Below are 24,792 nucleotides of genomic sequence, written 5' to 3'. Positions count from 1 at the left end.
ATTTCAGTTCGTTTCATTTTAACTAAATTGAAACATGTCGTCGTGTTCCATCATTACTCCGTACTGTGTGTTCATTTGTAAGCTTTAGAGAGGGCAGAGCAAAGCCAGTTGTTTCTCTGCTTTATTTTAGAGCCCACAGATACATCAGTGATATCCACCTTCTGATCGAAGTCTTGGCAAAAAAAACAAAAACCTAATATTGAACATTTCTTTCACCTTGCCCAACATAAAGTAAGGCTTATGCTTGGCAACTACTTCTGACGAGGTAGAAGTTGTCCAATACAAGTTATGATTTAAACTGCTCTTTTTCACCACCAACGTGCTTCGCATTGATTATAATACAAGTGGCAGTGAAGCCTACTTCTTCCACGCACGGCTACTCCAGCTCGCTGGTATAATAAAACAGACTAATGTGCATTACGCTCTCTGGGGCAGGACAGGGCCAGCAGTGTGTGAGGGGGGAAATCGGCTTGTGCTTCTCACCTCATAAAAACCTGAGTGGGGGTCCGGCGGGGGGGGTGTTGGCGTGAGGATGTTAGGGATTTAAGATTCATCAGGGATCCGATAACAGTCCTGTTACTTTTACTCAAGGGCACAGTTATAGTGTTTGGTTTTGATCTGTAGGAGGAGTGAAGTGATTATACTGGAAGCTCTGTTTGGTGTTTGTTCACCTTCAGTGTCTCTGCAGCCGGGCACGGTGGACTCTTCTACGGGCTTTTGCCAAGATTGAAACCCGTAGGAGGTCATAAACGTGCTGTGAGGGATTTTGGATGACCGCTGTATGTTTAGACATGTATAATACGTCTCAGAAAGTTTCCAATTCCTGTAAAACGTTATTTATTCTCCATTCTCTTCACACTCACTGGGTTTCTGCTGGGTTTGTCGGGGGTATAGAGAGCAGTTTAGCACACTGAATAATGTAGATGGCGGACGTTTGGCGGCCTCAACGCAGCTCTGCTGTTGAGAGGTTCTCGTTCCGGCACAATAGAGAGCTATTTAAAGGAGAGATGCCACACGTTGTACATGAAAGGAGATGATCGTGATTATTATAGATAGTTTGAAACAGAAAGACTCAGTGACTGTGGTGGAAATAATGGCCTGTTCGAAAACAGGAAATCATTATGGGTTCATGGTAAGCTGTTCAACGTTGGAATTGAAGCATCCTGCATCACAATACGGCCACAGCTTTTTGGTTTTGTGGTGCACCATTTCCCATCCCAATGGAAACACACCAGTCCAATGGGGTTTGGCTCAGGCGCAAGTCAATTATTCTGTATTTAGATCCATAAAACACGCCATCCTTCAAGCCAAGTATCCTCCTTCATTATCTAGGCAGGGACCGGGGACATTTAAGCCATTCTTCCCGTCCCGTTGGCCATTTAAGTTCTGCCCACCCATCTCACGGAGGGGAATGGAACTCCTCTTCTCTGCAGTGGGTCTCAGTAGCCGGTTGTTGAGCTTTCTGGAGATAAAGTAAATTGCTGTTTGAGTAAACACGATGGTCCTGACTGTAAGCAGCCCACAGTTAGCTCTGATAAATGGGAGAAATCTGCATTGGATAAATGCTGCCCGAGATAAACCGGCCACCATCTTTGTGCTGAGTGTAATTTGTTTCTCTCCATCGTTCTGATATTCACGGGTAAATGGCTTTGGGACATGATCTGGGTTTACAATGCTTTCAAGATGAACTCCGATAATCTTTTTTTTTTTTGATGTATTTTTTTTTACTACCGCATCACCTCACAAGTCACCCTTTGAATTTATCATTTTCATCTCTCTGATCTGGTGGACTGTACTGAATTATGCATGTTTTGCTTTGGATGAGAACATGGCCGGTTTGTATGAGCTCTCTGGCGCATTTTCTATTTCATTTTCATCAGAGATCTCAGACTGTCAATGCTTTGATTGGTTGACCCCCCCCCCCCCCCCCCCCCCCCCATCAAAAAAACAAACATCCAATGGCTCCGTCCTGAGGTAGATTGGAATCTCTCCTCTGCAGACAGACAGATTAAAGGTCAACACTTGAGTGCCTCGCTGGATGCCTTTTTCATCAAAAAAACCACACAGACATTTCTCCCTCCAAGGCTCGCTCATTATCGTGATACCACATCCAGTCAATCCATTACCGAGGGCGGCTGACAACGGCAATTTAATCCACACTCTGTGGCGTCCCTGTTTTTTTTTTTTTTTTTTTGTCCACTGCATTGACCAGCAGCATCCACGCCCCTGATAGCATTATCAGCACAAGACTCCAACCACGTGACATCCCTGATGCAGGGAGGATGGCGAAGTGCAAGGACGCATCTTGGGTGCTGAACCACAAAGGAAAGGCACGCTATCGTTTTATTTTCTGAAGAGATGACCTCGTCTGTTCGTGTTTTACACTAATAGCAAAGTGGCAGGAAAAGTAAGACAAATACTGTTATTCCGTTTACACAGAGTGGTAGATGAGTGGATTTGCACCACTCTGGTAGCTGCTAAAGGTAACAAAATCTCCCTACTGGCACATCCGAAACACAATAATTGACAGGATGTATGTCTTATTTGAAACCTTCAGACGGATCCATACTGGCCACGTCCCACTGTTTCCAGTCAATGCTCTTAATCATAGCTTCATTATGGTACTTTGAAAACGATGGAAATATTCCTTTCATCAGTGCTCTCTTTATATATTAAACAACAAAAGTCGAGCCTACAATCCCAATGCCACGACGTTGTAGAATGACATCACGTCCGCGTCAATCTCACAGTTGAATATACTGCTTGTATGATGGTACATGATGCGTTTTATGGATTTAATTACGGAGTTTCCTGCAGCATTACAAACCCTGCCATTTGTTTTGCAACGCCTGCCCCTTCCTGATAGTTTGACAAACTTGGAATATGTTAAACCGCCTGCAGGAAATTGCGTCTAACATATTCAACATAATCAATTATTGCACCGGATTCAGTTTGTCTCGTAATTCATCCAGTATAACTATTTGCACCAGCTTTTTGGACTATTTATATAATTATCGCATTGAACAAGGTGTTGCAGAGATTTGGGGAGGGGGGAGGAGGGTAAACGCGGCTTGAATTTAAGTACTTCTCAACCACTTCAGCCAACTTTTGCTTTGTCCCAAGTTAAGGGTCAAGTGGATGGGGTTTGACTTCATTGGTTCCAATGTGAGAGTCGAGTTCAGGCAAACGGTCCCGTTGTACCAGCCGTGTTGCAACAGATCACAGATGGGAATTTGAAAAGATCTTAGATAATTAGCACGGATCCTTGAAAAGAAGACGGATTTGGTTTGGGTTGGCCCCCGTGGTACCCCGCTATAGCTACAGTTTCTCCCAGGCTAATGCTGGAATGTGACAACTGGTCACGGCAGAAGAAAGGAGGGCCTATTCTGGGTTGAATACAGTGCTGTATGGCCTGTTAGTGCAGCGTACTTAGCCATCACAAATGCTGCATTTAAATCTGACCGCAGAAAGAGAAAAAGAGGAAGAGCGAGTGTGACAGTGTTTTTTTGCACTCGTACCCATTCTTTCCATAGAGCATAAAAACGCCAATTCTCTCCATCCTACTAAAGTTGCTACATAAAAAAATAATAATCTGATCGGATTACAAACCTATTTTGGTGGAATATTAAAGTTTTTTTTCGTCTTGTAATCAGAGGCAGAATGCTTTGGAGCAGAAACAGAATGCTGCATTGTTTCTCCCGCTGCTCCCGTTTGGCAGCGCAGGAACTCGGATCCTCCACCGGCTCCGTGATTTGTCATCGGCAATTAAGGTTGTCCCCGTTGTATCCTGCACCGCCAATAAATGATCCAGTTTCCCAAAGGAACGCAGAAAGAAGAAGTTTGGTCTCCAAGGGACGGACACAAAATATGGACCCCTCATAACAACAGTTGATTCATTTCCACATTTTCAGGGTTCGGTGGTGCACACACTCTTTTGTTCAGAACTGAGGAAAGGACCCTCTTTCCTTGGCAAAGGATAGTAGACTACAAGCTGTTTTGCCAAAAATCTGTTTGCAGTAAATAGTGTGCCTGCAGCCCTCTGATTAGGGCGTCGGTGGGTTTTGTTGATTCGATGTGTCCACACCTGGTGCTTTGCTAGTACGCTGGTACATTGGAACATGTGTTCATGCAAATTATACCGCTGGACAAAGGTGAACATTTGGGTGTTCTCTCCGAGCCCTGCCTCTCCAGGACCAATCAACACGCGTCTGTTCCCTGGGGAGAAAAATCAATGCCAGGCAGCGGCGCATTCGTCCTCGGTGATCAGAGTCCCCCGATTTAACTCCAGTGTCTAACTCTGGAGTCTGCCCTCTCCAAATCTTGAGTGCAGCTGTCTGGAGTTGCACATTTTTATAGGTCACTGTGCCAACACCTGCAGCTTCGCCGGAACTAGGCCACTGCAATTGATTGTCGGAGCAGAAGGCAAGATGCATTAAGGAGGTGAGGGAATAGGCTTTGGTCCCAGGGAAGTAGTGATGCCACTGGAGGCGTAATAGCAACCTACAGAGAACACTTGGACCGCAAGATTGCTCATTTTAATGAATGAACTACGGATGTGTCTAAAGAACTCCTTGTCTAATAGAATTGTGTACTTTCAGTTTCCTTCATCTATTTATGTGGAAAGTGTTTGATTTTCAAGTGTGAAACATAAGGAGTAGTTTTCCTATGGGAATTGTTTTAATGAACAAAAAAGGTACTATCCATGACATTTTTACAGAGCCTATTACAATTAAAAATACAGTTGTAATAAGTTTCATTTTGACCTTTGAGTAATTAAGTCTCCAAAATGTGTGCATTTTGCAGGTAGTAGATTTCTGATTCCATTTAATCGCACTGTAGAGGAAACTAGTGTCCATTATTCAGGGAACAATCAAACCGTTTTACACTCGTTCAAATGGAAGTTTGAATTTTGCAACAGACAAAAAATCATCCATGCATTTTATAGTTTCTGGTGAAAAGAAGCTAATTAAGGTCCCAGCCTAAATAGCTTCATTTTGCATAAATTATCACAGATGCAACACCGTCGTATCTGCAGCAGCAACATCTGTCTGCCGTTTTAAACCCTCTCGTGCTGCACACAGACAGCTGTGATTTATGCATTGTTCGCCTCCGTCAGACAACCGCCCCTCGATCCGTTTTTAATCAGGCATTTATCACTGTGGATGCAGGCGACTTTGGAAGGCCACGCTATTTACCCCCCCCCCCACACACAGTCATGCGCTGTAATCAGCTGTCAAAACCATACCGGATGCAGAATATGGACGGACTGATTGGCTGCTCATTTGTCGGAGGTTATTTTCTGGTTGGATGTGTCCGTCGGGATGGATTTAGGGCGTTAAAGCCGGCGGCTGTTTGACCGTTAAGAGCCGGATGAGTGGAGAGCCAAGACATTTGCAAACCCTTTAAAAACTCTGCATCCAGTGCTCCTGGATATTGGCTCGTTTGAACGTGCCGCTCGCTGGGAATGCTGTCGGGCACAGTACCGGTCTGTAGGCTTATGGCACATTTATTGGGTGAGGTGTTTTTCATTTTAAATCCCTAGGAATTCCACACCGAGAGCGACTTACAGAAATGTATAAGGGAGAAACAAAACTTTATGAGAACTTTTTTTCCAAAGACGTTTCTGGTGGTCTTTGGGGTGTGAAACTGAAATTAGCTTTTTGTGAGCTTCACACTCCCCAAACGTCACTCCCCAGTCTTTTTCAATTCAATTACATGTTATACTAATACTCCAGTGACCGGTCTGCTTGGAAGCTTGCTCCAACAAGCTTTATGCTCTGCACAGATATTCATTAAGTTTTCATATCCACGCAAAAAAAATCTGATTGATCACCGATTTCTTTTTGAAAGGCCCGAGTTTTGAACCCTCTCTTCTCCGACTCTCCCAGTCTCTGCTTTCACTGCATCTGATGAGCTGTGCCCCGGGGGAGAGCGCATTAGTTTTATTAACCATTGATTTCCCATAGCCGTCCCCTTGCCGCGGCCGCAGGATTCATCACTGCCTTTCGTTGACACCATCACTCAGGGGGGGGGACGCTGCGGTGGGCTCTGCCTCCCTTTTTTTCCCGCTGAGACGGCAGTGGCGGCATTGTTGTTAGATCACCTCTGTTTTGCGCAACAAGCTAATGGGGGAAGCGATCAATCAACCACTTCGATGCGAGATAAAGACTCTGGGATCGATCTGCTGGAGAACAGATGGAGGAGTTGCACTCTGGATGATTGGGTTCATAACTTTTAATTACTCAAAGTTCGTACCTGAAGCGATGTCCATGGCTTTCTGCTTAGGATCCTAAAACAGGAAGGACAAGGGGCGGCCAATCGGGAAATCGCTTCCAATTTTGAGAATTTGCAAACGTTGAACCGCGGCGAATTATCTAGATGTACAATATGTCAGGAAGTTCAGCGATGTGGGTCAGCAATGATTACAAATATAACATTGTCACCACTCTCACTTTCACAATTGATCTGGCTTTGTTTGATACTCATTTATTTAACACAAAAAAAGGGTATTATTATGATTTAGCCTATTGGTCTATTCTATTCACGCTAAGTACAATGCGTTGACCCCGGCCTTCTCTAAGTCTGTTGTTTTCTAATCAGGAAACCGGCCTCACAGGCGACATGAAAGCGAGTCCTTGGCTTGACCCAAAACAGACAGCCGACTTCCCGACGCTTTGGCCGAAATGAATCGGTTGCTCCTGATTGGCTGCTCGGACCCACCGAGGATGTCGAGGAGACTTTATTTTATGATGAGTATCCAGCCACAAGGGTTTCCTTTTGCAAACGTGTATATTGTGTAGAAACATTGTATTTCACCGTGGTTCTGTGAACAAGAAACCAAATAACAAACATTAACCTTTAGCCGTTTTCTAAAATAGACTCCGGCTGTGCTTTCCCGCTACGGAAGAGTTTGAATATATAAATAAATGGTCTTTCATTGCCACATATTTTTGGACTTTGGGAAAAATGCTGGGAGCTTTTTTTTGAATCAATGAAAAGATGGATCTATTAAACTGAGAGACACAATGTAGGTTACCGTCTTGAATACAAAGAGACGTCTGCGTCTCAGGTTTATTTTCAGTCATATATACATGCAAGACATTAAAAGCATGCCAGATGTGTCCTCTTTCTCATGTCATCAGTGCCCGGCTATGTTGAACAATATCCAGCAGCAGTTTATTACTGTTTAAAAAAAACAAATAATAGGATCGAAGCAGGCCGTAAAATCTGTCAAACTCTGTCTTAGGAGGCTGAAGGAAGGAACTCTGCAGGCTTGAACATAAATATTTCACTACTAGGCTGCTGGCAGTATGTCAGGGTTTTATGAATGCTATCTGGACATTTATGCATTTATTTTTTCTCCCTCTCCCGCCTTATCCGTAGCAGTTTGGCGTGGGAAAGCTGTGGTGCCACTTCGGTTGGGGGGGGTTATTGTTCTGCCGGCTGATGTGTGATGTTTGAATGCTCACTTCCTTCAGCCTACAAATGAATACAAACCGAAACAAAAATAAAAATAATAACCATATTTGTGTATTGTCTGTCTCCGCAGTGTTGAAGGAGAATACAATTTAAACAGGAGGTATCTTTTGGAAAATGTCAGAGGAATACGGATGAGGACGTAGTCAGAGAGCCAACGCTCATCTTCCTCATTTATCTTCCTCACACCTGCCGTCAGGCCGTGGCCACATACAGGCGGGGGTATAGAAGCTGATTATCGGTTGATCGTGATCGCTCCCCGTCGCGCTGTGATGGATGAGGAGCTGCTCCGAGGATTGATCTCCACGTGTCCACCCGCCTCATGCGGTGTGGTACAAAGCCCGCCCCGCTGCAGTGACTGCTGAGCTGAAATTTAAGGGATTTTAATCCTCAACCAGCTGTGGCGTCCGGCGGGGACAAAGGCCAGACTAGTGTTTTTCTTCCAACCTCCCGAACCACATGGATTTGTAACATTTCTTCGTATAGATTACATCTTGTGTCGATCTTGATGACCTTTAAAGTCAGATTACTCGTTGAACCCTGACCCCCCCCCCCCTCCCCCACTCCCGCGTGCATGTCCCAGAAACTCCACGATCGCTTTCTAATCCTGGAAGAATTGGATTAACGCAGAGGTGATCTGGACCCTGACACCCACCCACACAAACACTGCCTCCATCCGCCCTTAATACAACGGCCCTTTATCTCCCCGCTTGTGCCGGTAAGACGGAATCCAAATGTCAATGCTGAAATCAATAATTGGTAATGGATGCGATAAGAGACTCCTCTTCCAATGCAAATTGTTTTGTTTTGGGACACAAACGTGTTGTTCTCCGATCAATATTAGCAAAAAGTCCAACCCTTTGTTGTATTTTTGCAGTAGTGATTGTGAAAGGAAACACTAAAATGTGGCAGAATGGGGACATTTTTGTTGTTTCTGAGAAGCCTTCTGTGACAAAATGTGTCTGTGTGCCTAATTAGCCCTTTTTGGTCAGTAAAGTTGGGGGTTCAAAAGAAACGGCGAAAAAAAAAAAGAGAAAAGGTGATGTTATCCTTGAAATAATGTCCAGCTCCATTAGCAGCGCAGTTTTGATGGCGATCGGCTCATCCATCTGATTACTGCTGTCGGGGAGCTGGAGGATGCACTCTGCCACTAGAGGTTGGAATTCCACCGGTCCTGATTACGTTAAGCGATGGCAGTTTATGCTGCAGATGTTTATGCGAGCGGAGCAGCCGGGTCAGATCACATGCAGCGGACGAGACGGGATGGACCAGAGCCCAAATATTTAAAAACACACTCAAGTGCAGTATTTTGTAATGCAGTTAAAATGGCCTCTTCTATTGGTCCAGACAAACAATTCAAACTAAAAGGTGGGTTTATTGACCCCAAACAGAGAGCAATGTGTACAATACGCATGTGTGTGTGGGGGGGGGGGGGGGGGGGGTAAACGGAAGTTGATGCAATCATAACACACATGGTGCAATTATAAAAAATAAAAATAAAAAATATTTTTTAAAGGATGCAGTTTGATTGAATTTCCATAGTTTTACAAACCTGAAAAAGCATTTTCCCTTTGGTCTCACTTCTGCTGATTGACGGTTGGTGGTGACGACAACAACAACAACCGCAACAAATATTTAAAAATAATGAATTATCCCCACAGATCTTTTTTTAGCTGCGACACAAAAGCATGGAGTGCTGTATTCCGCGCCATCTTAGCTTTATTTTTGGGAGCAGCAATCATCTCCATTCCCTCCTAAATCACGGTACTCATCTTAAAAGACACGTATTCCTCTCCGTGTCGACATCCCCTTTGGGATTAACGCAGTAAAATAATGAATAACGGCTTTCAACCAATGGGGTTGGAGAAAATGTGCCCTCGTTCCCTTCATGTCTTGCACGTTGCATGTATATTTAGGGACCGTCGGTTCTGACAAGAGGCCCAGTGTGTTCCTGCAGCCAGCCACAGCACTTGAAAAAAGCAAATCACCAGTGGTGAGATCAGTGTTTGGTGGTGGAGTGCTTCATTTGCATATTGAAAACGAAACGTACCCGAATGCTGAAAGACGGCCAATTTTCTCAGCACTCAAAGCAGTGGACAGGTGAAAGAAGACCTCCCATTTACAAACGCTCCTAAAAAAAAAAAAATGTTTCTTTTCAGACCCTGATGGAAATCCCTCCCTGTTTCACCCCCCCCACACACTCAAAAAAAAAAGCAGCAAATTGAAATGACCGAACCCGTCCTGTACTTTGGGGATTTGTGAATAGAGTCCCCCGCCTGCCCCACATACGCCGGCTGCATACAAAAGACCTCCCTCTGTTCGAGCAATCACTACGGGAGACCACTCTATCTGCACCGCCACAGCGACACGTCTCAATGAAGCCGTCAGCACGGGCGCCACTGTCACGCACACATGTGCACACACTCACCAGCACAAAGACGGACTCCATGCATTTTCTTTTTCTCCTTCTTTTTAGCCCTTATAGCCACAATGAAACACACACACACACACAAAACCAGTACTTTCAACCAGTCCCCCTCATGGCCAGTGCTTTCTTTTCATTCTCGAGTGCCGGGCAGGAACAGGGAGGGAGGCGAGTGGCTGGCGCTGATTTGAATATTTAAATTATTTATCAGCAGAGAGTATTGAGATCCGAGGCGCAGCGAGGGGACGCGAGGGAGCTGAGGGGTGAGGGTGAATGTTGCCATGTTTGGATTTGATTGTGGGCTGTTACTGCCTCAGGGGACGACTGGAAAGTGGCAAAAACATGAATGCGCACAAGGCAGATTTTAGTGGACATTCTAGTTATTGTCTTTCAGAAATAAATCAAAATATTTTATGGGCATTGCAACTTGGAAATTGCTGTAATCTCTCGGGATATTATCGTATATACGGCATTAATAAAACGTTCAATGTTGATCATATTTACATTTAAATTCATGTTTATCGCTCCTACATCCCTGTTGGCGTATCATACTCACTGTACTGGGACTGTAAAACGTTTCACGAGTAATAGCTCACTGTGAGATTGCAGAAAAGGTAAAACTGGATGATGTAATGCATTGGCTCCTTAGAAATATCGGACAAGGGCGAGTTCCCCAACTCCCAGCCTGAGAAGCACACTTTCCAAGAACAATCCTAGGAAACTTATTACAGATCTCATGATGAAAGGGCTGTTGAAGGAAATTTAAATTGAAATCAGGATTAACACAACGAACAGTTTTCTCTCAAACACCAGATTTGTATTTTTCCAAATTGTCAGTCTTTCCCTTTTTTTTTTTTCTTTTTACCTTGGCTGCTGTCATGCTGGCAGCTCGATCCCTCCCTCCTTTATGCTCTCAGCACTGAGTTACAATCTGTAGACAAAGGAAGTCCTCGGCTGCCCGCCCCCCCCACCACCCTGTCGCTGTCTTTCCCCTCTCTGGTGCGCCCGCACGCAACAGAAACAACGCTGATCCCAATCAAGCCCTGAGAAAAGAAGATTGCCATTCGGCCCGTGTGACCGAATGGTGGAAAAACACGCATTTCATGACATTCGTTCTCTTGCAGCCACAAGTTTCCATGTTGCAACGCGCGGATGCATTGTCGACGGATACGACTATCGGGACAGAACCCTTGTATTATTATTTTTCTTTGTCGCTTGCTTGTTCCTCGTTAGGTTGTCTACATTAAAGCATACAAAAGTCCACCAGTCAGTCAAAGTCAGTTCACTGAGAGCACGGAAATGTTCCTTGCATTAAGCTGAAGAAATGAAATTATTTCTAAAGTTGACAGTCGTGGCATAATATCCATGCCAGCTGTATCTTTTATTTTATTTCCAACGCCGCGTCTTGTGGGGGGATTCTTGTAGCTGCCATCCATCACTCTGCATGCGGTGAACCTCATCTGTTGCAGTCCGCGTGCGAACGCCAATGAGCTCGTGTCCCCAGTAATGATCCCCTAATTATGAGAATCCACAGCAGCCTCGGGGGTGTGAAGCCACACTGAGTGAGTGTGTGTGTGTGTGCGTGTGTTTGTGTGTGCAGGTAGATGTGACATATGTACATGCTGCGAGTGGGCGAGAGGGAGACGCCTGATTATTTAATCAAACACTCCGCGGCCTGTTTATTACATTTGGCATCCTCATTGCATTCTGTCTATTAAATGTCACTTATAACTGGATCATCGGCATTCCACACGAGGCCATATGCTGTGCACACTGAGATAATAAATGATTTGTTCGTACTCGCATGTTTCCTTCAGCGGCGCTTATATACAAAACTAAAATAGGACTTCGCTAGTGGTGATGTAAAACCCAACTTTGCTTTACCCCAAAAATATATATACTTTTTTTTCTTCTGCTCCCTCAGCCGAGCCATTAAGACCAACCAGGACCTTCTCCCCGAGACGCCGTGGACCAACATCCTGTTTGACGACTTCTGGGGCACCCTGCTCACTCACAGCGGCAGCCACAAGTCCTACCGTCCGCTCTGCACCCTGTCCTTCCGCCTCAACCACGCCCTGCACGCCCTGCGCCCGTGGGGCTACCACCTGCTCAACGTGCTGCTGCACGGGCTGGTCACCGCCGCCTTCACGGCCTTCAGCCGCCCGCTGCTCGGCGGGGCGCCGTGGAGCCTGCTGGCGGGCCTGCTGTTCGCCTCTCACCCGGTCCACACCGAGGCGGTCGCCGGCGTGGTCGGGAGGGCGGACGTCGGCGCCGCGCTGTTCTTTTTGCTGTCTCTTCTCTGCTACGCGAGGCACTGTGGATCTCGTGCCCAGGACGGGCGATGCGGCGGCGGCGGCGGACGCTGCTGGGGCTGGATGCTGGCCAGCCTGTGGTGCGCGGCGGCCAGCATGCTGTGGAAGGAGCAGGGGGTGACGGTGCTGGCCGTGTCGGCCGTGTACGACCTCTTCGTGTTCCAGAGACTGCGGTTGCGCCGGGCGCTTCTCCTCCTGATCGGAAAGGTAAACGGGTGCACGCCACGAAGACTCAACCGGTCTCCTCCTCTTTTCCTTCCGGGGCGTTCCTCACTCGGCCAGCTGTTATGGTTCCTGTATGGAGGATTACGTCTCGCCTTGTGCATGCTTTTCGTTAGGGGTGGAACTAGGAAAGCCGCTTGCCGATGCAAAGCGCACAGTTGGCGAATAAAAAGTAAGCTGTTGTTGTTTGTCGTCTGCTCAAGGTATCTGCGCAGAGGGAAGTTCTCCATTTCCTCGCAGACTTCAGCCGGCTGCAGTAAATACATGCATGTTAATGCAAGGAAATTCAGATAAGGATCTCCGCCTCGTTATGTTTGTTTGCTTTAAGGAAGAAAAGGGCAGTAGCACAATATAAGGCCAATATAAGGCGACGAAAGGTATGCGCTGAAAAACAGTAACACTTCTAGCCAAGGTAAATTATTGCCCCACTTGTTGAGTTGTAAAAACACTCTACACACACACACACACACACACACACACTACACTCCTTCTTAGGCAGGACTCCATTTTCCACTCCAAACTAAAGATATCTGAGGAGGAGGACAACCTTGACGCAGCGACTCATCTGATTACGGGCTTCGGTGTTCGACTGGAAAAGCTCGTCCACCTTCAATTTGAGAAACTGCTCGTCAGCCAACACGATGGCCCTCGTAAAAGCCGTAACTAGGGCCATAAAGAGTCCCCTTGGGGTTTACTGAGCAAGGACAGTCTAGCTCTAAAATGGTATGTGTGCGCCTGAGAATCTTTTTATAGATGTTTCTTCTTGGGGAAACGTCTATGAATACCTTTTTAAAAAAAAAAACATTTTATTGCAAGGTCTGTGGCCTGACCTTGCATAGCTCATCGCAAACGTCCGCTGGAACTTTTTTCCGCTGTTCGCAAACTGCCGCCCAGAGCAGACTTTAGCGTGGCGATCCTATTTACACGGCCGGGCCTCCAAATGAAAATACGTCTTACTTTCAATTGCGCGAGGCTTTGCTGGACCCGTGGGACGGCTCTCCCGTAGTGGTTTTTCCGGCTGAACGATAACCCACAACTTTTATTAGGAGGCGGGCGGTGACCAGCCCAGAGAGATCTGAGAGGGGGTTACATTGTTTTCTCTTCTCGTTGCTAGGCGACTAACGCAAGTGTGTGTGTGTGTGTGTGTGTGTGTGTGTGTGTGCGCTTTCATAACTTCAAGACAATGCATGAAAACACCTGTCTTTTTTTTTTTTTAAGCTTCTAAATGAAAGGATTATTGTAAAAAATATATATAATTGACTGAGAAATGTCAAAGCCTCTTCAAATGCCGCCTTTGCCGGGATTGTTTTGTTTCGTCAGGTATTCACGTCTCCGTATGAATCAGACGGAGCCTCAGAAGTGAAAGCGCAACCTGACAGACATCCAGCACCACCTTTTTTTTCTTTTTTCTGTTGCACTACGCTCTCGAAGATTTCATCACCCTCGGTGCTCGTCAGGAGCACAAATCCCCCATTTTCATATGTGCTTATCACACAGAGGAGAGCAGGGATATCATCATCATCAGCAGCAGCAGCAGCCTCCGCCTCTCTGTCCAGACACAATAGCCCTGGTGGGCACATCCTTGTGCCAGCCTGTCAGGTCCTGGTGCCAATCCCCCCCCCCCCCCAACCCGCCTCCAGCACATCTGGCTCGTTTATCACTCTGGCAATGCCCTCCTCTGTTGCCCCAGTCACAGCTATCACGGCAGGGAGCTCGTTATGTGCTGGGGTCCGCCACGGGGGGGAGGGGAGGGTGGGGCGGCAATCGTTTCCTTGATTATGAGCCAGACGTCTCAGGACGCATGGGAACGAGAGGTGATGCCCGAGAGAGAATAAGCAAAAGGAGAGAGGGGAAAGTATGGCCTCACTTCCGTTCTTTTATCTGGTCTCAGTCCCGCTCGCCTACTGTCGTATCGCACCGAGGCACACGGCCAGGAGACACTGAATTTGGGGACACAAACGCAGCATTTGCTATTTAAATAACTGATTTCTGATGTCTTCCACGCTGAAGGAAAACATTGGAAAAAACCTCCGCATTAGGTCGTCTGACCCCGGCCCCCACAGCGGCCGCAAACAACAATAATGGAAATGCAAATCAGCCTGCAAAGAGCAGGAGACCGAGGCGCTCGGCTTGGGCCGGCGCGCTCCATTTCTCATCCTATTAACTCCCTAATCAGACTGAGATGAGATTTGAAATGAGACGAGGTAGACCGGAGGGAGTGTTTAGGAAATGGAAGATGGAGACAAAGGGAGGTGTGGCGTCGGCACAGCGTTCCTCTCCACTCCCGTTTGTCAACGGGCTAAAACGAACCGGGTTGATGAATGAAGTCCGGGGAAATAGTTTGTTTTTGGTGGAGCTGGGGGAGGTCACACCTGCTTCTGCTGAGCCCGGAGGTGATCTGTGACATTTTGGCAGGCGAGATTTATTTTATTTAAAAGGTTTGTGTTTATTTGAGTGTTGAGCAAGGATTTCAAGCATGCTCTTGGATGAATAACAAAGCTAATTGATTAGACCCTGCGTTCGTAAAGCACTAAATCAAAACATGTTTGAAATAGAGCCTCAAATAATCCTCCATACTATTTAGACCTTAATTTTGTTAAACGGGCATTAGAGGGATTTTATTGTGTTCTCCAAGGGGTACCGACTCCTCCCAGTTTGCCTCATGGAGTGCTGGCAAATGAAGTTCAGTGTGACCAGCTGACTGTTTCAGGGACGTTGTCCCAATTATCTCGAAGCAGAAGCATTCAGCTGTGAAACGATGCCCTCTGTTCTGCTGTATGCTCTTTATTTAGCCTGCGTTCATGGGTATACTGGGATGCCAAAACTATGTGAAGTAAGTATGTTTAGACCTTCTGGCAAGTCCATTGTCTATAACTTGTTTTTAAATGCTTGACTCAAGTGTGTTTCATCTAGTTTAGCGAGCTGCTATTAGTTGTTTGAACAAACCTGGTGAAGTTATCGTTATTCTGGCACCTAAAAAAATCATTTTCCGCAATAGCATGAAATGATGATCTAGTGCGTCAAGAATCCCCACGTTGTTGTGAACTCTCTGCAGTAATGTCCCTTTATTACTCAAAAGGGGGAATTCTTTAAATGGCAAATTAACACCACCGGCGCCGTCCGCCTGCAATCCGCCGCCTTGGTGGACTCTAACCTGCGACCCACCGCATTACGGTCCCCTTCGCCAGCAGCGGTCGCAGCGTTGGCGGAGAGAAACTAATGGGGTAATTAGGTCACTCTATCAAAGTCGGCCCGCTCGATGCCAGCCAGCGCTGCCGTCTGAGGACTCGGGTGAGTCGCGCCAAGTCAGCGGAATCCAGAACACATTAGAGAGTTGTGAAAACGAACTGGATGCACGCTTCATTGTGCCTTTCATCCCAATTTAACGTGCCACCGGTGCCGCATCAAATACGATCACGGCTGGATGTGGGCTGAGCAAACACAGAAGGGCTTTCCATGCAAATTGAGATAATTCTTGCAATAAGTAATAACTTTGCCTTGATATTTTTTGTTCAGTTTTGCTGAACAAGAACTCGTAACTTTTCTAAATAGATTTTAAATTTCAAGTGGTAGAGATATCATGCACGATCAGATCCGTGTGCTGGAAGGAGTAGCGAGCGGGTTGAAATTGAACTTGGCTTTAACAAGAAAAGCCCGGGAGATTGATCCCCTGCTGCCACGCGTGAGTCCGCTGTAGCTTTCAACAGTGAGCGTATGAACTCGGCCTTTATCCTGCCGTTACTTCGCGCGTGTTTTAAACACTCTGCACGCTACAGTGTCAACGTGCGGACCACACACACACACTTCTGGGATTAATAAAAACAAAGCTATGTAATAATGGATGGCACCGTTAAAAGATGGAGGCAGGGGAGCCTAATGCTGCATGTCTATTGCGAGAAAGGAGACGGAGAGAGCGAGTGTAGGGTTAATTCAGGAGAAAGTTAATAAACTTAAAGTGTAATGTAAGTAGAAGTGGGGGGAAAAAGAAAAAAAAATAGAAATTGACAGTGAATTTCTAAATGAGGATCCAAAGCGGAGAAGATTCGCGGTGGGTTCAAAGGCACGGAGCCGATTCGACAGCGGCTGGGGATTACGCCAGCTGTCTTCTTATGGACACACACAGATCACATGACGGCAAATCAATCATATCGAAAAGCTGTTCCCAGGGATTTAAGTTACAGTAAAGCTAAAAACAGTCAAATTAGGTAGAACCTGAAAGAACCCCTTTGGATTACCGCTAGCTATTATGGTTAGATTCCAGTTTCGGGACAATTTGACACACAATATATTTTTTGCTGGCCTTTTTTAACCACATGCCGAAGTTAAAACGGTCCAAAAAATACATATTAAATATTACTTATTTTAAGTTTTATTTTTTGAGCCAAGAAATCCTCGTGTTCACATTTGGCTGCTGAGAATAAATGAGAAAAAAAGAATTTGCAACCATGACTTTGATACAAAAGAAATTGAACATTTTCCATTGACTCATCTTGGATGGAATTTACCAAGTCTTTGTTTTTACTTACCTGGATGTGTAGAAGTAGTTCATAGTTCATAGTAGTTCATTCTGGTTTTAGAAGGCCCCCGGAGAGAGCCTGAATGTGGAGGGACCATCGTTGTGCACCGGGAAAGAGTTCCAATTCCAGAGTTTAGGTAGCTTTCAAACTGGATTCCCAGAGTGGATCCATAGGTACCTGTGGTACCTGTTTGTGATTTTTGGAGGTTTGAAATCACCACTAAAGAGGGCTGTACTAGTCAGGATAGTGTCCTGCCAATACTCCTCTGGACTGGAATGGATAGGACAATCAATAAATCAACATTTCAGTAGGGAGTTTAAAGGTTCTTTTGCAGCTATTAAAGGTTGCAGTTTAGTAGGGAATTATTCAGCTGTTGGGTTATTGAATATCTATTTTCAAGACTACTGAAGCAGCAATCCTTTCACTTTGGTCCTGGTTCGTCCACTTGTTCCTTCGTTAAACTGACGTGAAAAGCTACGATTATTTGCTGCCGAGTTTGTTAATCTGTGATCGTACATCATTCAAAAGCAGATTTCCGGGCCTCCGTGTTTTGCGCGCCTGGCAGGTGTGAGTTGTGCGATGGATCGGGAGGTCAGTTTAGGAACCATCTAGAAATAGACAAGGCAGCGAGTGGTAAATTGAAGCTCATTCACCTAAACAACACAAATGGCTCTCGCTGCAATTGGCTTATCTTCTGATGCCAAGCACAATTGGATTTCTCAGACAGTTTCCTCCCTTGATAGGCAATGTGAGCTATACATCAATAAGCACCCCCCTCCCCCCTCCACTCTCCCGACTCTCCTTCATCCTTTTTGCGCCGCCTTTCAGCATGCAAATCAATATCCAATTTTTTTCTTACCACTCACTCTTTCCCACTGCTCGTCTGAAATGTTGAATTCTTTAAGCCGGCCCTTCTCCATCTCACTATTGACCAGTGTCCTCCTACTTTATCTATTCCTCCCTCCGCAAACCTCACGAGGGATCGCGCTTTTCCATTTCAGATATCCACAAATCAACTGGAGCCAGTAGGTCCCGGGAGTCCACGTTAAACCTCTTATTCTAATCCCAACATCGGTTTGTTATGGCCAACCTGTTGTTTTCTATCATGGGGCCTGAAAGCGGGCACGGCCCCACTCAAGCATGCTCACTGTAAAAAAGGGAATATTTCTCTCAAAGGTTTATTAATGAGACAAGCTTGTTGTTTGTGCTCAATATTCCTATTATGTCCCTAATGTGCAATTTGTTCACAGCAGATTATACATTATTACTGCAGTAAACACAATTGGGAGATAAAAAGAAAAGCATGGCTGCACTGGATGGACACTTAGTTACACCGAGTTATAGAAGACGTAGGAGGACATCAAAGCCAACACGACTACTTATATGTAAACTGTCGTGCACTCTCGTGCCTCACAGCGATTAGATTATGGAAGTATGCACTTGTGTATGTGTACAGACTCGCATCCAATAACCCCCGAGACGGGTTCAGACACAGTTCATATTACCGTGCTCATCGCTCACGATGTGATGTCACATTTAGTCCATTAGATAAACTCTGTTAGAAACATGGAAAAACAAGCACAGGACTGCGACAGTCTGTCTCTTTCAATAAGCCGTGACATTTCAGTCTAATCGCTGTGAAAGACATTTCCCCCCCCTCTCACTGTCAACAACCGATGCAATTTGACAAATCAAAGGTCAAGAATCTGATCACACGACCTCGTCATGTCATAGCAGCTCAAACTGCAGACGTCCAGACGTCTATTAAAGGCCTCCAATGTGAAGCAACTGAAATGAATAATATTTTCAGCCATGGGGTCACATCACATTGTTCCCGTCTCTGGCTTTGAATCCAATTCATGCATCTGAAGCGTCGCCGGCTGAATGTTTGCTTCCACGCACGTGTCAATGCAACCGTCACGGGTTTAACGGCGTGCAGTTCAGGCCACAGTGGCGGCTTGCGCGTGCCTGGTTTGTGTAAAGGCGTTGCGTGACAGAGGACTAATAGTGCTCGTGCTGCAGAACGAACGCTCGTATGAGACGTAAACAGCTTTTACATGCCAACACAATAAGTCCTAAGCTGATTACCAGTCACACTCACTGCGACCCTTGACAGGCTGCAAGGAATGACTTGGCCAGAAATCCCCTCGTGCTTCAAATGAACTTCAAAGTTGACCTTTACCGGGTCAGAACTGAGGCAAGTGTGCTCTATTGATATAGTTGATATAGGATACTTGAGTAATAATCATTACTTCACAGACGTACGTGGATTCTTTCAGTCTATACTATGTGGCTCTTCACTTTCCACACACTTTTTTGGCAAATAATGAATATTCCTTGACTTTGTAAAAGCCATATTTTGTCAAAAACATGAAAATAGTCACATCGTGGCTGACCGTAAGAGACACAGAGCCCAGCTGCCTAAATCTTAATGTGTCTTTTGTCTGTATAAATGTTGTATTGCACTACCTCTGTGTTGTTTCTGGCTACGATGCATTTTAGATTCAAAGAATTGTATATTGGTACGTGAGTACGGTTTGTGCCCCAGGAAGCTATCAAAGCCATTCCAGAGAGGGCTTTACGCGGTGGTCTTTCTCTAGGGGGTAGTGGGGTAATCCCTTTACAAGCGTTTTTCTTTATTTCAAAGGCGGTTTTACATATCAAACCCCAACAGCTCATGCGAAGAGACGCAAACATCCTTCTGAGTAACTCGCTGTCCACAGTGACACAAAGACATTCATAGGACCACATTTGCTCTGATTCAGCTCTGATTAAGACGGTTATTGAAATCGCCTTCCAAAATGAAAACGAATGCAGATGCGCTGTAATGCAGAAAGAACTTTGTGGCTTTGACAGAACTTTTCTCAACTGAAATGTTGATTTTAGGTGTTTTCCTTTTTTTTATTTTTAATCCTCTGCAGAAAAAGAACACGAGTGTTTTGCTGAGTCTCTGCATGCTGGCTTCCTGGGGAGTGATCCTGCTGTCCGCTCGCCTTTACTGGATGGGCAACACGCCTCCCAACTTCTCCAACTCTGACAACCCGGCAGCCGACTCTCCGCATTTCCTCACCCGAACGCTGACGTTCCTCCACCTGCCGGTCGCCAACGCCTGGCTGCTGCTCTGCCCCGACAGGCTCAGTTTCGATTGGTCCATGGACGCCGTGCCCTTGGTCAGGTCCTTGGCCGACTGGAGGAACCTTCACGCTGCGGCCTTTTACGGTGGGTTGGTCCTCCTGAGTTTGTTTGGCCTCCGGGGCCCTACGACCACATCCAGGGAGGCCAATGGGAAAGCCTGCGTCGCTAATGGGAAATCCATCGCCAATGGGAATGGTTACCATGCCCCTGACACAAACCACAACACAGACCAGGGCCCACCGAAGACCACCCTTAACGGGTCAGCTGGAGTCCACCACTGGCCTCCACGGGCGTCCGTGCCCCCTACAGAAAACCTCGTGCTACTATCATTAGCGATCGTCTCATTGCCTTTCATCCCGGCCACCAACCTGTTCTTCTACGTAGGTTTCGTTATTGCCGAGAGGGTTCTATACATCCCAAGTATCGGCTTTTGTCTATTGGTTGCTGCTGGCGCAAGAAACTTGTACGTCAGACTGAGGACTAAAGGCTGCAAGGCCTTAATGTTGTGCCTCTGCGCCGGACTAGTGCTGCTGAATGGACTCCGAACGGTTCAAAGAAACAGGGACTGGAGCAACGAGGAGAATCTCTACAGGTCTGGGATTAGTGTGAATCCTGCTAAAGGTAAGAGACGGGCGGCCGTCCTCATTAGCCTTCAACAGGAGCTTATTTTGGGTGTAATTATCTTTTGAATTGACCGACCCTTATAAGATTCATAAGAAATGAAGCACACAATTGTTCAATTCAGTAAATTCTAGGGCCTCTGCTTTGGAAACTCAAGTGGACATATTTTTATTTCAGCAAATCGACGGCATTAATGCCCTTTTAAATCGAACGCCAAGGTTGATTCTGGAAGTGCAACTTTTGACTGACACGTGTCTCTCGCAGCCTGGGGCAACCTGGGGAACGTACTGAAGAACCAGGGCAACATGGCGGAGGCGGAGCAGGCGTACAGAAACGCTCTGCACCACCGAGGGAACATGGCCGACATGCTGTACAACCTGTGAGTATTAAAGACGCCTCCTCCGCCCCCCCCCCAACCCACTGTTTGATGAGTCTCGACACAGACGGTCCTGATTCCTCCCGTTCCTCACTTGACATTGCAGCGGCGGAAACAAGAAAGGCGGAAGGGGGACAAAGGGAAGTAGCGAAAAGGGAGATTGAAAATAGATCCAATACACCAGGAAAGAAGTGACAGTGTCTGTGAGCCGTGTGATGCAATCATGTAACGAATGGGATATTACTTTGCGTGTCCCTGGTGGCTCTTTGTACCTTGAGCCGCTGATTTGATAAGTCGTGGTTTGCTGGGCCTGCGGGAGGCCACGAGGCCGCCTCCAATCCCGGGAACAAAGGGTGTGGAAGGTGCCAAAGCCCCACAGCAGACATCCGTGTCTCACGCTGACGTGTTTTATTTTTTTTTTCCCCACTGCTCGATTCCTTTTCAAGTTACTGGTGTCAAGAAGCTGGCGATGCAACAGAGGGAATAGGGAAAAGCTATTGATAGTTGGTTTTTTTTTGGCATTCTATGACATGAACTGAGGTGCAGTTTCAGTAATACGGATGGTCGGATATATTGGGTAAATGCTACAGAAGCTGCTTTAGTTTTTAGTTTTCCCTTAATCACTTGTTGGGTTAACCACAGATTCAAAATACCAAGAAAATCCTCAGTTGTTTCACATTCTTGCATTTCTTTTTGTCTTTTAGCGGCTTGCTGCTGCAGGAGAACGAGCGTTTTTCTGAAGCCCTGCATTATTACAAACTGGCCATCGGGAGTCGGCCAACGCTGGCATGTAAGTAAACAAAATAAAAAGGGTTTGTTTTGCGGTGGTTGTCGTCATGGGAAGAGTTATCAGCCGTTCCATTTTCTCACGCATTGATTAAACGTCGACGTGAGCCGAGGGCCGTTATTGGATCGCCATCACGGCCCAATTTGAGTGCTTAATAAGACGTTGTTTTTCCACTCGCTCATGTTGTTGGGCCACATTCAGGCTGTTTCAGCTGCACGGTGAAATGATGAGATTCAATCTCACGCTCCGGTGCCCCACATGTGAGATCAGGGTTCATCACTTACTTTATGAGAGAGGGAAGGACAGCTTCCAGACTGCTGATAAGTTATCTTAACTTTGTCCCAAGCTACATGACCTTTTAACATAATTTTTTCTTTATGGTAATTTAATCGGTGTTTGACAGCTGTCTCCCTATTGCTGTATTATTGCATATATATACCAACTGGATGTGTGAATGAATCAAGAGTTTTCAGTTTAACAACATCAGAAATTGCATTCTTCTTGTTGTCCCGTTTAATTGATTCCCTCCACCTCCTCCCCCTCCTCCTCCTCCTCCTCCTCCTCTTCGTCCTCCTAGCGGCCTACTTGAACACGGGGATCATCCTGATGAACCAGGGCGACCTGGAGGACGCAAAACGCACCTTTCTTACTTGTGCCGACATTCCTGATGAGAACTTGAAGGACCCCCACGCCCACAAGAGCTCTGTCACCAGCTGCCTGTACAACCTGGGGAAACTGCTCCACGAACAGGGCCGGCAGGAGGTGAGGACTCGAGGCATTTCAAGTGTGACAGGAAACCGGTGCAGAGCGTCTGAGGCAAAACAAAAACGGCGACTCTTTTCCTCCACTTCAGGAGGCGCTGTCTGTTTACAAGGAGGCGGTGCAGAAAATGCCCAGACAGTTTGCGCCGCACAGCCTTTTCAACATGATGGGTAAGTTAGTAAGTTTCCCCACAACAAGTCTCGTGTTCGTGATGCCGACCTCAAATCGCAGAATGAGAAATCACCACTTTGACAAATATCTGCTTTGAAACAAAAGCCGAAATGAGTACTTTGATGAGGTAACTCAACCGTTGGATACGTGTAATCATGTAGAACAACGTCAAGCGGGTTGTTATGACGTGAGTGAAACAATCTCGACGTGGAAGTTTTGGCTCGCGTTTGAGTGATTGATTTCACGTGTTTGTTTCCCTTTCAGCTGAGCTTTGAGCGGAATTCAACAAATTTACATTAACTCGCTGCCAAAAAAAAAAAAAAAAAAACCCTTCGCAGGACACAGACCATCTGTTTGATTACAACGCTGTACAGACGTTGTGTCCTCTCGCAGAGGCTTGAAGCTAATCCCTCTCTTTGTTATTGTAACACTAATGACATTATTGGGAGCTCATCCTGACGCACGGGGTGAGATTGCGGAGAGATAGATGTCTGCAAATATTCCCCCGGACAAGCGAAATGAGAATGGGAAGCGTGTTTTGTCAGGTGGAGGGAGGGGATGACGGAGGGCAGTGTTTGCATTAGTGCGATATCCAGGGGCTTCTTTCTTTGAAACTGATGTCATTTTGCCCCCGGAGGCCCACAGCACGTCCTCGCATCAAAAACAGTCGAGCAGTGTTGATGTATCAACTTTTTGTCTGAAAACTTTTTGCAGTTTTCGGAGTGTATTCAGACGGCAGATGGTTCAGTCTTTGATGTTGAGGACACACATGTAGTGGAGAATGGTGTGTGTGTGTGTGTGTGTGTGTAATGAATTATCCCAGACACATCTATGCTGATACAAACAGACCAGCAACCACTGCTCCAAATGCACCATGTATGTCACATTAAGTGTGCAAGAAGCAGAGAGTGTTGAAAAAAAAATACAGGCCAGATGTATTTTAGCTGTCAGAATTGAAACTACATTTTCTTCGGTGAAAAAAAAATCCTATTCATGTTTCCATTGTTTTTCTTGTACCCATAATCGTCCTCCAAAACAAACTGTGACCATTTCCGCGTGTTCTCTGTTTCAGGAGAGGCCTACATGAGGCTGAACCGGCTGGAGGAAGCCAGTCACTGGTACAAAGAGTCCCTGAGGGCCAAGCCCGACCACATCCCGGCACACCTTACTTACGGCAAACTCCTGTCCATCCTGGTGAGTCCCACGACTGGCAAACGCACCGTGCCAAAGCATTGTCCCAGCTACGATTTGCAGTGGCTGGGATGAATAATGCACACCGCGTGCCCCGTCGGAGCGCAAGCGATCGATTTCTCTCCGCAGCCTCGGAGAGCTGCGATAATTGTTATGAGGTGTGAGGTTCCGACTCTTGAGGTGTGCATGTTAAACGCACTCCTCTGCCCTGATCAGTTAGTCAGCTAGCGGAGAGGTGCTGCATCTGTGATTATGTTGTTTCGCCTCAATTGCTACTAGTTGTTTTAGTGGAAAAAAGAAAAGAAGAAGTGACGGAAGGGACCCTGATGCAGAGCCAATGCCAAGTGGATGAGAGAACAGACAAATTGTGGCGGCATAAATGTCTGATGTCTGAAGGTCACAGACGTGGGGGTGAAAGCGACCCCTCTGTGATTGGACGACTTCCGGATTGCATGTGTGTGTGTGTGGTTGTGTTTGCCGTCCCTTCAAACGTCGAGGACGCAAGTTTTCCCAACTTCTCTCAAATATGAACTTCAAAAGCTTTTTTTTTTTTTTTGTCAGAAAAATTTCCACTCTTCGCTGTTCGCTTTGAAAGAAAAAAAGCAAAGGCTTGTTTTGACAACGCATGTGTTCACAGCTGAGTCCAGTTTAGCGGTGGGAGTTGAACTGCTTGCCCCTCTGCGACCCCCTCTGGAGATGCCTGACCTCCTCCCTTCCAATTGCCTTCGGGTTTGGAGGAAAACAACCTGCAGTGCTTCGGTTGCAGCTGCGAGCCTCACGTCTGTTCGTTTCCTTTT

The 24,792-nt window shown here is 46.3% G+C and overlaps 1 protein-coding gene across 1 annotated transcript in view; it reads left to right on the top strand.

Annotated features, from left to right (window-relative positions):
- The window catches only part of LOC120817695 (protein O-mannosyl-transferase TMTC2), a 38,688-nt gene that overhangs the window by 5,355 nt on the left and 8,541 nt on the right, over positions 1-24,792 (top strand). The window contains exons 2-8 of the mRNA XM_040174154.2: positions 11,826-12,420; positions 19,874-20,708; positions 20,973-21,087; positions 21,789-21,874; positions 22,449-22,633; positions 22,725-22,803; positions 23,877-23,998. Coding sequence (XP_040030088.2) covers positions 11,826-12,420; positions 19,874-20,708; positions 20,973-21,087; positions 21,789-21,874; positions 22,449-22,633; positions 22,725-22,803; positions 23,877-23,998 — 2,017 coding nt within the window. The remainder of the gene's footprint in view (positions 1-11,825; positions 12,421-19,873; positions 20,709-20,972; positions 21,088-21,788; positions 21,875-22,448; positions 22,634-22,724; positions 22,804-23,876; positions 23,999-24,792) is intronic.

This window comes from Gasterosteus aculeatus, chromosome 4, assembly GCF_964276395.1.
Source record: "Gasterosteus aculeatus chromosome 4, fGasAcu3.hap1.1, whole genome shotgun sequence".
Lineage (NCBI taxonomy): Eukaryota > Metazoa > Chordata > Actinopteri > Perciformes > Gasterosteidae > Gasterosteus > Gasterosteus aculeatus.
Note: the sequence above shows the minus strand (reverse complement) of the source record. Positions and strands in the feature narration are given on the sequence as shown.